This window comes from Callorhinus ursinus, unplaced genomic scaffold, assembly GCF_003265705.2.
Source record: "Callorhinus ursinus isolate GAN/ISIS: 27379988/994484 unplaced genomic scaffold, GSC_fseal_2.0 scaffold39, whole genome shotgun sequence".
Taxonomy (NCBI): Eukaryota; Metazoa; Chordata; class Mammalia; order Carnivora; family Otariidae; genus Callorhinus; species Callorhinus ursinus.
The window spans coordinates 15,745,997-15,759,173 of record NW_027397101.1 but is presented as its reverse complement, the minus strand read 5'-3'; the positions used below and the strand labels follow the sequence as shown (position 1 = coordinate 15,759,173).

Here is a 13,177-nt window from a genome sequence, read left to right as displayed (position 1 = left end):
GTCAAAATACTCCCGTTTAACCATTTCTTCAGGTCTTCACTATCTTATGAAGGCTGTGTGTCACATAAAAGTTAACATTAAATCAATACATATATATAGTTTTCTCTTGTTAATCGGTTTTTTATACAGAGATCCAGCTGAGAACTTAAGATGAATAGAGGAAAGATATTTTTCCTCCTCTGCATATGCATTCAGCTTTGAGAAATCAGAATTACTTTTGCATTTAAAATGAGATATACTGGATTTTCAGTGATTTACTTCCTTGTGAAATAATCATGTCTCCAGTAATCTAAAGGAAAAAAAAAACACAAATACATAAGAATCTCCTAATGGAAAATGTTTTATTTGTAGATGCAATAAAACTTCGAAAAATCTCATAGATAGTCTGAAAAGACAGTCTCTTTCGCATATAGACTATTCAAGAATCAGAACTTCGCAGAACTGAGAATAATAATAATAGTAATATTTAGTAATAAATTCCATACTTACTGATTTAGATTTATTACTGACCATTCCATCAGTTGGACTGCATTGTCTTTCCAAAGGGTAGGCCCTATTAATATGGGCCAGAGAATGTTTTTGTCTTCCCTGTGCTTCTTCTTAGTTAATAATATTTCCATTCCTGTCAGCCCTTAGAACTATAAGAGTTTCATCGTTGATTTTTTAATAAGAAATATGGCCTGTTTCTATAATTCTTTTCATAGTAATAGATCTACCACTTCATTTGCTGTGCTCATGCTGTACTTTTATACTTTGCTATCAGGGCCAAATTCTAATCCTATAAGAGCTGGAAATTGAAACAAATAAAAAAGCAAAACAAAAAACTAGAGCTCTCTCTAAATATTCCATTTCTTGCCCTTATGGTTCTATTTTTTTATTGTTCTACAGAATTATAAAGGAAATATAAAGCCTAAAAATTCTATTTATGAGGATTGGAAATAATTTCCACCTGCCATAGCATTGAGTTATTTTGCCTAGAATATGTTTTTAATCTCTGCCCAGTCATTTTTTCCACCTTAATAAATGATCGTGTTCCTTGGCATTTGTGATCTTTTTCTTTTGTAAAGCAGGAGTTGACATTTAAACTGAAAAGCAGAGAGAAAGTTGAGATGAGCAGAAATGTCATTGTGCCCATTTCTTTTTCCCGTCTTCCCTCTGTAGGAAAAACATTGCAAGAAGAGCAGATTGAAAGGGTAATGTGGCATAAGCTTTAGTACAGGCGTACTGAGGATAGAGTCTTTCCAGAGTGTTCTCCCAGACAGGGTGGTGTCACATGACAACCTCTCCCTACTCTTGATGCTTGCCAGTAGGACTTTTTTATAGACAGAAGTAACACAAACATTTAATTGGAGCCAAAATGAATTTTAAATGTCTGCAATTTCCCCTGAAAGATATAGTCAATAAAAGAAAAAGATAGCGGGTATGAAAAGAAGGAGAATTTATTGTGCTGAGGAAATTACTTTCCTTTTTTTTTTTTTTTTTTTTTACTATGAAAATGCTAAATTTTATCTGGCAGTCATCCTGCCTTTAATATGTATATTCAACTCCAATAGTCCTAGCTCAGGGCATATCTCAAGCAAGCACAAAATCTACTAGAATCACTCTAAGCCAGGACTTCTAATATATTCAAAGCCTCATAAATTCCCCCTAATATGGGAACTTTTATAGGTAAATTAAAAAAAAAAAAATCAATGTTTCTACTCCACAAAAAGTGGGTAGAAATCGAGAACACCCACTGAACAGTGGTTCATTTCTTTAAAATTGTTGATTTCATTTTTTTTTTTTAAGATTTATTTATTTGACAGAGAAAGACACAGTGAGAGAGGGAACCCAAGCAGGGGGAGCGGGAGAGGGAGAAGCAGGCCTCCCGCCGAGCAGGGAGCCCGACGCGGGGCTCGATCCCAGGACCCTGGGATCATGACCTGAGCCGAAGGCAGACGCTTAACGACTGAGCCACCCAGGCGCCCCGATTTCATTTTTTTTTAAACGAAAAACTACCATTGATTCGAAGCCACCCTAATCTCTAGTCTAAGTATGAAAATTTTCCTTCCTGGCAAACAAGGTAAAAGAATCATGAAGGTTACCAGTGAACTAGCAGACAAATGTTTAATTTGCATTCTGGAACAGATAGACCATCTTTTTATTTTACAAAAAAAGCATAATTTGCTTTTAAATGTAAACCAAGAAATTATGGCTTTAATTTTGATACCTGTTCACTGATATGCATGGAACATGGATAAATACATAAAGTGGGCAAAATTTATGTGCATCTCTCTGTGATACTGAAAATAAAAGAAATGTGGTATCAGTTTCACAAATTCACTTCCTTTGTGGCCAGATTGAGATTCAGGTGTAGATGCAGATCACTAGAGGTAAACCTTTAGGTCTTGACTGTTTAATATGACGTTGTTATTAATCTCTAGATCTGACAGGATCTGGTTTCACACTGTTATTTCAATCAGTACTTTGTTCTTAAAACTGAGTTGTGTTGAATACATTTCTTTTGCGCTCAGCGCCTCTTATGTTTCCTTTTAGAAATCCCCTTTGCCTTCCTTGCCGCACAACCTTTACCCTAAGTACAACTTCAGCAGCACTAACCCATTTGCTGATTCTCTACAGTTCAACGCTGACAAGGTTGGATAATGCCATTGTCTTGCCATTGCCTTTTGCAAACGTTTTGTTCTTTGTTACTATGCCTTTGTCCTAGTTCACTGTTTACTAAATTTGGTCAGGGAAGAAAACAAAACAAAACAAAACTGTGTGTTTGGAGTGGGCATGCAAATCCTTTCTTAAGCACATTTTTTTGCCAGAGCATATTCGTTTTTATAGCTGAAATTAGATGGCCCTCCTGAACAGTAAGGGAGAATCGTGAGTCCAATGCCTTTCCTCTATTTTGTTGTGAGTTAAATTTTCTGATATTTAAATTTTTGCTAATTGCCAAATGTATGAACTACTTTCACACAAAAGTTATTTGAAGCCTTGTATTGGTTTAATCCTTCTCAGACTTCTACAAGGTGGTCCTAAAAGCCCTTCTGTGTGTTAATCACTCCACAAATAATTGCGTATATGCAGGAGTGTGTTGAATGTTCATAAAGTGTGTCCATGTAAATGCCTGATTCAGGAAATATATAACTGTTTCAATGCTTATAAACCTAGATGTGGATATTCTCATATAATGATGAAATTTCAAACCCAAAATGGAAACAAAAACTTACAAGAACTTGTATATTATAATTTGATCATGATAAGGAAGAAAGCATTCAACAATTTCAGGAAGCACTTTATGAATATTCATTGGATTTTCATGTTACTATAATATGGATAACCAAAGATGCTGTATCTGAAGGAGTATGTTTTCTGTTACTGTAGGAATTACAGAATTCAAGTAGAGTTACCTTCCGTTGTTCCCCAACTAACCCTTTTGCTCCCACACCATTTAAGGTTTGTCTCAGTGTGAAATGTTCGTGAATAAGTAGGTGTGTTATGGTGTGCTCTGTGTGTATGTTATACTTGTATGCGTACATGGCATGGAGTGATTTCAAGCGCACTTTGTATATTTTTGCTGATGAAGGCTAAACGATCTTTGTTAAAGAGTTATATTTTCATTAATAATTTTTTATGTGACGAAATTTTATTTATTTTCAATTAGCCAACATATAAGTACAACATTAGTTTTTGATTAAGAAGTGTCAACAATAAACTAATTACATGATCTCATTGAGAATGAAGGTTTACACCTAATTGCCCCTTTTTGTAAGTACAGGCTCGTATTTTTTTATGATTAGTCAGTAATGTTAGGATGCCATTTTAGTTTACTCACAGTATGAAAACGTTGTGCCTAAGAAAAGTCTTGAACAATTTTTTAGACGGGCAGATTTTTTTTTTTAAGGTAAATGGCAGCTAAGGAAAGTTATGAAGCAAAATCTATTACATTTGCATCCATAAAGTTATTAAAATTATGGGAAGTTTAAATCAGATTTTGTTCCCCTTTTTATTTTTATTTTTTTAAAGATTTTATTTATTTATTTGACAGAGAGAGAGACAGTGAGAGAGGGAACACAAGCAGGGGGAGTGGGAGAGAGAGAAGCAGGCTTCCCGCCGAGCAGGGAGCCCGACGCGGGGCTCGATCCCAACACCCCGGGATCATGACCTGAACCGAAGCTAGACGCTTAACGACTGAGCCACCCAGGTGCCCCTTGTTCCCCTTTTTAAAAATCAAATGGGCTTAATTTATTCTTGCTAACATTTTCTGTTACTATAGAGAAGTATTTTTTTTTTTTAATTTTAACCAGAAAAAATGTAAATTACATACTCCCCCCCGTCCGAACCTTAGTGTGTTAAATGAACCTGGATTGGATCAAATGAGGTTTCTTGGTTTTGGTCATTTCATTTGTACATTGTTGATTTGAGAATTTTATGGCACAGCATTTGAGAAAATGACAGGGTTTTGTTTGCACTGGTACTTTATGTCTGTATGGCCAGTTGTGTGTAAACCAAACATTTTCAAAACAGTAGATTCTGTAACTTGAAAATCTGTTGCCTATAAGTCTCTACCATTCAGCTCTCCTTTACTTTACTAGAAAAACAGTACTTGATGTTTATTAGGTTCATTTTGGGGCAGGTTAGAATCCTGAAGTGGTTTCTGAATCAACAAAGAAAGATCACATTCAGTGTTATATAGTTTTAGTATTAGGTATATTTTGTGGTATTCTGATTCTTGACACCAATTAGTAATTCCTAAATATTTGTTCATGATTATTGTTTGATATGTTCTATAAGAAGTTTATTTTTAATCTTTTTAAGATTTTATTTATTTATTTGAGAGAACAGAGGGAGAGGGAGAAGCAGACTCCCCACTGAGCAGAGAGCCCGATGCCGGGCTCGATTCCAGGACCCTGAGATCATGACCTGAGCTGAAGGCAGACACCCAGGCAACCCGGGAGGTCTTTTTAAATTGCAGTCTTTTTCCACATACACACATGTAAAACAAAATGAGGTATATCAGAGGGATTTTTTGTATGGATAAAAGGTAAAGAAGGATAGGGAAAATGTAGTTTCGGGGCATCAGGGATAGCTTCATACCATGGCTAGAACTTTAATCGGGTATCTCTGTTGAATTCAGTACTCTCTTACTATGGAAATTGGAGGAGATAGCATGGCATAATGGAAAGCTCATTGGATTAAGAATTAAAGCAAAAGAAATCTAGTACCAGTGTAATTTTGAACGAAATCTTCTCATGGCCTTAAGTTTTTCATCTGCAAAGTGAATAAAATGAACTCAGTGACTTATGGTCCTTTCAAACGCTAATATTCTATTTGATAATTATAATATAAGAACTTGATACCAAATCCTTTTTTTGAAATAGGACCCATAGCCCTCAGTGAGAGCAAGTATGCCATACCTGGGATTTGTAGCAGTGGTCTCTCATGTTTTCTCATTTACCTTGTGAGCTACCTTGGCAAAGGAAGAATGGTGTTCCTTAAAACCAGCTCCTCAGATCTGAGTCTGTGTGCTCTGTGCTAACAAACTGGCTCCCCTGGTTGATGAACCTGCATGTGTAATGCTCATTTTCATGGGTTTTGTTAAGAGAGTCATTTGGAGAGAAGATTCAGGTATCAGTGAAGAATACTTTATATATATATGTGTGTATATATGTATATATATATACATATATACACACATATATATATAAAGTCTGACCAGCAACCTCTGAACTTCTTTAATTGCTTGATTAACTTATTTGTTAATTTTGTTCTAGTTTTTTGGAAGACTTTTCCAGACCCACAAAATCTTAGCCAGACTCCTGCATATTTATGAAGACTTTTGAATGAGAGTTTTTTTCCAAAAGGGGGAGTTTGTATAATTTTTTCTATCTTAAGTCATTTAAGCCTTCAAATTGAAGAATTCATTGGCCTAAAATACCAAGTAACAGTTTAATGAATCATGATCTGAACATATATTTTGTTTAGTATATTTAAACTTTACCTGAATCCTGTCTACCATTACATATATATTTTTTCCATTATTTATGTGTCAGATATTTTAAAGCCAGTTTTTGTCATTATACTTTTATTTCTTAAATTTTTCTTCCTCAGACTGCACATACCCACTGCATTCTTCTTGTTCCCACAGGCACCCAGTCAGTCAGAATCAGAGCCGGAAAAGGCTCCATTGTGCAGTGCGCCTCTGCCCCCTTCTTCAGCATTTGCAGAAATGAGCGGTGATCATACACAGTCGTCTGCAAGCAAAATCACAGAAGACGTGGACGAAGGGGATGAGTTTGGTTACAGCTGGAGTAAGTTGTCTTTTGTAATGCACTGAGTTATAAGAGACATTAGAATAGCTTTGGGTTTCTCGAAGCCTATATCCTGGATGGATAAGCACGTTTCAGCTTTAGTTATACATACTGCAATTTTGTTTGGAAAAAATACTGTTTGTTTTGCCTGAATACAGCACATGTTCCCAAGGCATGAAATCGTGTTCTTCCTTTCCTTTAAATGACCCTTCCTGCTAAAGCCCACTTTGCCATTGTGTGAGCATTAAAGAGGGCAGGGCACTCTCTCAGAAGGATCCACAACCTGATGATCCTGAACAAGTCATTGCCCTTCTCCAGACCTCAGATTCCTCATTGTAGAATCTGGTTGCTGGTGATATTTTGCCTTGAACTGAGTGGTAACATGGAATAATTGTTGAGATGAAAACTTGGAGTGTTTGGCAAGTTGTATAACTGCTTCTAAGTCTTTGCCTGGTGGCTACCCTTCTTTTGAAAATGCAGTCCTTACCCGAGGTTGCTAACATTAAATTAAAATGTCTGAGGAGTGCTAACCACAATGTCTGATGCACAGGAAGCATTCAAAGGCAGCTGTGATTAGGATCATTGGAGTGTCTCTTTTTTATAATGAAATAAGCCTTTTTACAAGGATATGGTAAAAATTTAGTGAAAAATTACCAATATATCAGTGCTTTAAAAAGTTTCATTTTGAAAGTATAATTATTTCCTTTAAGAAAGCATGGTATATGCTTTTAGGAAGTGTACAGGATGTGAAATGCTAGATTCTAGAAGGAATCAGGAAATGACAGTTTATAAAGTTGATGCAGTTAAGAATCAATATAGAATGTAAGACATCAGCTGCATAGTAACATTTTCTAAGAGATGATTTGTAAAGTTTGCGGTTTTCTGAGTCGATTTTCAGTTAAATAAGAGTATATTGCTAATCTATTGGGGTGACCAGAATGTACTCTGAGGAAAACAGGAGACAGAATGTCATGTCACAAGCCACCCCAAAACTTAATGCCATAAGGGAAAAGTTTATTATGGTGTCATGGTGTTGTGGTTGACTGGCCCAGCTGTGCTGGGCCTTCAGGCTGGCGCACTCACGGGGCCGGAAATTAGTGTTGGCTCCTGTGGCCTAGGGCACCTGCATGTAGCCTTGCCTTCTCAGATTCAAGTATAAATTCTACCTCTTGTTTATTCTACCTCTCCCTCCTTGGATGGGAGAGATTAATGGTCTCATCTAATGTGTCCTAAAGCTGAGACAGGGACATTGACTTGTCCTGCCCTGATGGCTCTGTGCAATAGGAAAATGAATTCCCTTTATTCTGCATCTACGTACCAAGCAATTGCCCAACACGATGTGACACGCATGCCAGTCTTCCTATGGGAGAAAACGTTCTGCTGATCAACAAAGATAAATCTTCTGAATGCTTCTGTTCTTCTTTGCAAATGATAAAGTGGTGCTCCATTTTAATCAGAGTCTTTGGAGAGTTTGTTAATGTGAATCACACAGGTGAACTGATCAGTCAGACCCTCCACGCTCTGCACTCTGGATGGAAAGAAATTCCTCAGAGTTTGGGTACTCCCGGAAACCAGTCTTGATGCCTAGGTGGCCAGATTATCTAGCTTTTCTTAGCTGCCAAGGATTTACATTTTAGTCCAAGTAATGCCCTTTTGAAGCTAAATAACCTTCCATAGTAAAACATTGGCTGTAAATTAACTTTATACCTATAATTTTGTTGTTGTTGTTACTGTTGTTGTTGTTGTTTTATGTAGAAAATATCAGAGAGCGTTACGGAACCCTAACGGGAGAGCTACATATGATTGAGCTGGAGAAAGGTCGTAGTGGTTTGGGTCTAAGTCTTGCTGGGAACAAAGACCGATCCAGGATGAGTGTCTTTGTAGTGGGGATTGATCCAAATGGAGCAGCTGGGAAAGATGGTCGACTGCAGATTGCAGATGAACTTCTAGAGGTAAGTTCTTGTGGAAGATGCTGAATTTACTCTTGCTGAATTGGTGCACTGGAATCATCAGTTTCCAGAAAATCCACCCGGGCCTCCTATGGTGACTGAGAAAACTATTGCTTGCCTAATAAAATAGATGCACTGCAGCAAATTTGGCTGTAAACCAAATCTCTGCTAAGTAGAGTCCGTGTTCCCATTAACTTCCATTAAAAGGTTGTGACTGGGTAGCACCAGAAACAATTTTTGCCCCAAGACAGTAATAAAGTTCACACTTCAAAAACATTTTTTTGTGTGCTGTATTTTTATTAGGAGGTTTTGAAAAGCCAAATGACCAATCACTCCTCAGTAATGAGATTGACCCACTGGACATTCTGGAAGCTGAATTCCTAACGGTAGAAGTGATGGGGGTGGGGTGCAGTGGGGTCAAGGTTAAGGCTAAATAATGAAAACAGTAACTCAGCTGTCCAAACATAATAAATTTCTGGACCATACTTTATAGTGTTTAGAATTGCATTTGCTTGTTTTGTTTGTCCTTGCCTTCTGGAGACTGGGATCCACACGCCTTTATATCGCCTTAAAACTCTTCCTTCCACTCTTGTTTCTCCGTTGGCTGGGAAGGCTCAGTCAGCAATGGCTAAATGTGACTAGATGACTGGCAGTTTCCAGTAGGTACTGTTCTGCTTCGGTACTTTCTGCTTCCCAATCCCGAATCTGCCTGTGGTGCTCCTCCCCCTGGCCTAGTCCCAGGCCCTGAGTTTTGAGATTAACTAAGACCTATGACCATAGCAGGCTTCCCAGGATGATCTGTGCAGGTCATTAGTATCTCCAGGAGAGCCTTTGCTTTGTATAGAATACGCTGGAAGCCCAGTGCCTGCCAGGAAGTTTACTCTCTACTTTTCTACAGTCTGTCCAAGTGGTTCCTCTTTTGTCTGTGGAGATCAGACCACCTACACATCATTTTAATGTTGGCTTTAAAACATGGGCTTGTCTTTATTCACCATCTCAGGTTCATGTTCTGGGAAGGAAAATACATATAATATTTTAAAAGAAGAAAAAAATGACCTTTTTATTAGCTAGATAGGATGATAAAGAAGAATTAGCAAAACAAATTTCAGGCTCAATTAATACTATTTGTTTCTCACAGATCAATGGTCAAATTTTATATGGAAGAAGTCATCAGAATGCTTCTTCAATCATTAAATGTGCTCCTTCTAAAGTAAAAATAATTTTTATCAGGTAAGCATTTTCTTTTTCTAGTTTACTAAATACTTTTTGTTAGTCTTTCAATTCCAAGTTCTTTTAAATGAAAATAAAACATTTTTTTTCGTTTTTTTCATTTTATTTATTTTATTTTAATTTTTATTGTTAGGTTAATCATCATACATTACATCATTAGCTTTTGATGTAGTGTTCCATGATTCATTGTTTGTTCATAACACCCAGTGCTCCATGCACAATGTGCCCTGTTTAATACCCATCACCAGGCTAACCCATCCCCCCACCCCCTCCCCTCTAGAACCCTCAGTTTGTTTTTCAGAGTCCATAGTCTCTCATGGTTCGTCTCCCCCTCCGATTCCCCCCCGCTTCATTCTTCCCCTCCTGCTATCTTCTTTTTTTTTTTTTCTTAACATATAATGTATTATTTGTTTCAGAGGTACAGGTCTGTGATTCAACAGTCTTGCACAATTCACAGCACTCACCACAGCACATAACCCTCCACAATGTCTGTCACCCAGCCACCCCATCCCTCCCGCCCCCCCCCCACTCCAGCAACCCTCAGTTTGTTCCTGAGATTAAGAATTCCTCATATCAGTGAGGTCATATGATACATGTCTTTCTCTGATTGACTGAAAATAAAACATTTCTAAATGTCTGAGTGTGTTATAGTCCCAGGTCTTTGGGGTTACAGAATTTTCTCTAATAATCCTTCTGAGTCTTCAAGTAAAAGAATGAAAATAATATGAATCATTATGCTATGATTGGTCATTGCTTCTTCTTTTAGAAATAAAGATGCGGTGAGTCAGATGGCTGTATGTCCTGGAAATACAGTAGAACCTTTGCCTTCTACCTCAGAGAATTCTCAAAATAAGGAGGTATGTATCTTGTGTTTGTTTCTCTGGGAAGATTTGATTGATATACTATGTATTAATTCAGCTAACAATTATAGAGCCCTTACAGGAATGTTAAAGATAAATGACTCTTGGTCTTGGCCCCCAAGGAGCCTAGTACAAGAAACACTTATGTAAATAACCACACCACTTCCATGAAGAGTCTACATAGGGAATAATGAAGGTAGAAAAAGTTGTCAAGTCTCCTTCTGCAGAGATAGTGACAGTGACTCCCTAGGTGAGGTGACATGTGAAGTATGTGTTGGAAGTAGAAGACACATGGGGCAAAAACATTCCATGCAGAGGGCATGGACTAAGGGATGGCATGCAGGCTCTGGAAGACACAGGGAATGAGAATTGCAGGGCATCACTGAACAGTGGGGGAGGCGGGGAATGGGGAGCTGGTGAGGAAAAGGTCACTGAGAAAGGGAGATAGGGTCAGATCATGGGAAGTGTGATGGAGGCTCTGTCTTTGAGGCTTAGGGAACTCAAAGAGTAAGAATTGTATTTTTAAGCACTTCTCTGGAAATAGTGCAGAGAAAAATCAGAGGTTTCAAGGAAGAGAAGTTAAGGTAAAGGGAGTAAGAAAATTATCAGAGTAGTTCAGGAGAAAGATAATGAGGGCCTGAACTAATGCAAAAACACAAAGAAGGAAGAAAGAAAGAAATGATTAAGTCAGAAGTTGCAGAAGTTTAGGATCCAACTTAGCATTACCTTATCCCTAACTAAATGTACTCCATGAGAAACAACGAGTGGTTGAGAATCTGTTTACCTGACAAGTATTTATTATCTGCCTTGTGCCAGGTACTGCTTTTTGGGCTGGGAATAGGCTGGTGAATGAAACAGACAAGATGTAGACAGCTTCCAGAAGACTGACGTGGTGACTTGGTGGATGGCTGACTTTTACCAGAATAGAAAAAATTAAAAAGCAGATATTTGTAAAAATAGAAAACAGCTTTAGGGTGACGTGCAGGTTGAAGAGCCTGGTAGAGATGTACATTGGGACATTTAGTCTAGAGTTTAGAGACGAATTCCCATAGATGCATATTTGTCATTTGATAGCCATGGGAGCTTAGGCTCTTCCGTACAGAGAATACTTAGAAAGAAGAGGGCCAATGTCAGAATTCTTTAATAACAACAAGGAAGAAGCCTAACAAAGAGTGGTCAGAGATAACAAGGAAGGGCCAAACAGGCACATTGCCTAGCAGCCAAGGAGGGCACATTTTAAGAAGAAGGGTGTATTCTACGATCTTGAATGCCAAGGAGAAGTCAAGTAAGGAGGTGAATAGAGCCCATTGGACTTGGCAACCAGCTGATTACTAGTGTTTCTTTTAGAAAGCAAATGATGGATAAAATGTTAAGAAAGAGAAGGCAGCAGCTAGAGGGTAACAGAATTTATAGAGTTTTTTGGTGGGAGTTTTGATGTGCCAAAGCCTCAGATCCTTGTTAAGGATGAATAAAAGGCATAGAGAATGAAAAGCTTAAAATGAGAGGAGCCATATCATTACAGTGCAAGAAGGTGTAGAAGCAGAAACACTCTCCCCTAAAGGAGTGTGTAAGCACTGGGCTATCTACATGAGGAATGTCACTCGTTCTGGTGAACTGAGAAATCATTCATAATGGTGAACTGAGTCGAGTGGTTTTTCAAGATTATAAAGGAGAAAATTTTATTTTCATACGAATGGTACCACATATATAGCCCTTAAGAAAATGGAATTTTTTTTCTTTTTTAAGATTTTATTTATTTCGAGAGAGAGTAAAACATTTAATAGCTCCTAAATTCCCTTGATGACTAACATAGGGAAGAATAGTGGATGGTGTCTCTGCTAGTGTCCTATGTTTCAGTGAGTCTCACCGTCGGGTAGCTGGGCTGTGATTAGATTTTATTAGAGAATAAATCCAGGAAGTCTTGAGAACCGCTTTGTGTCTCTGTTCTAAAATAATTTTTGTCTCATCATACCTTATTAGTATTTTGAAGAGAGTGTAATGTTCATAAATGTCATGAAATGTTAATAATTATAACACATGAAATAATTTTCATTAAAGTGGCCCTTATTAAGCAAACAAAAATACATAACACTCAGTTGCCTGTTTTACCTTTTCTTTCCCTCTGTCAGGCTGAGCCAAGTGGTACTACTTGTGATGCAGCTGTGGACCTCTATTCATTTAAAAATGTGCAACATCTGGAGCTTCCCAAGGTAAATCTGCTTTGAATTGGGATTTTTACACCAGTGATCTAATTTGCTGGTTCTCAGAATTACGGTCTCTAGACCAGCAGCATCAGCATCACCTGGGATCTTGTTAGAAATGCAGATGTTTGGGCCCACCAGAACCTACTAAATGAGAAATTCTGGGGGTGGACCCGCAGTTTGCATTTTTATAAACCTTCTAGGTGATTCCAATGCATACAGACACTTGAGAATTACTGTGTTAATTGATACTTTAACAGGAACTAAGCTTTTCCTGCCTTTATGATTATCCCAAGGTATGACATTTGGCAGTCTCTTTTTTTTTTTTAAGATTTTATTTATCCATTTGAGAGAGTGAGAGAGCACGAGAGTTGGGTGAGGGGCTGAGGGAGAAGCAGACTCCCCACTGAGCAGGGAGCCCAGTGCAGGCCTGAGGGATCATGACCTGAGCAGAAGGCAGATGCTTAACTGGCTGAGCCACCCAGGCGTCCCCCTCCTTTGATACATTTACCAGGGGCCTGCTATGGAGGAAATAAAAAGAAGAAAGAAACGAATTATAGTCTTTGTCCTTCATAAAACTCCAAGTTCGAATAGCTAGAAGTTTCACTGATAAGCATCACTGAAGTATTTACTTTTGAAAA

At 37.9% G+C, this 13,177-nt stretch overlaps 1 protein-coding gene across 14 annotated transcripts in view; it reads left to right on the top strand.

Annotated features, from left to right (window-relative positions):
• The window catches only part of MPDZ (multiple PDZ domain crumbs cell polarity complex component), a 167,602-nt gene that overhangs the window by 128,803 nt on the left and 25,622 nt on the right, over window positions 1–13,177 (top strand). For 6 of the 14 annotated variants that reach the window (XM_073880788.1, XM_073880792.1, XM_073880796.1 and 3 more), the window contains 7 exons: window positions 2,536–2,634; window positions 3,370–3,441; window positions 6,134–6,296; window positions 8,052–8,248; window positions 9,384–9,475; window positions 10,242–10,332; window positions 12,465–12,545. In XM_073880788.1, coding sequence (XP_073736889.1) covers window positions 2,536–2,634; window positions 3,370–3,441; window positions 6,134–6,296; window positions 8,052–8,248; window positions 9,384–9,475; window positions 10,242–10,332; window positions 12,465–12,545 — 795 coding nt within the window. The remainder of the gene's footprint in view (window positions 1–2,535; window positions 2,635–3,369; window positions 3,442–6,133; window positions 6,297–8,051; window positions 8,249–9,383; window positions 9,476–10,241; window positions 10,333–12,464; window positions 12,546–13,177) is intronic. The other 8 variants (XM_073880795.1, XM_073880793.1, XM_073880799.1 and 5 more) reach the window with 2 other exon arrangements.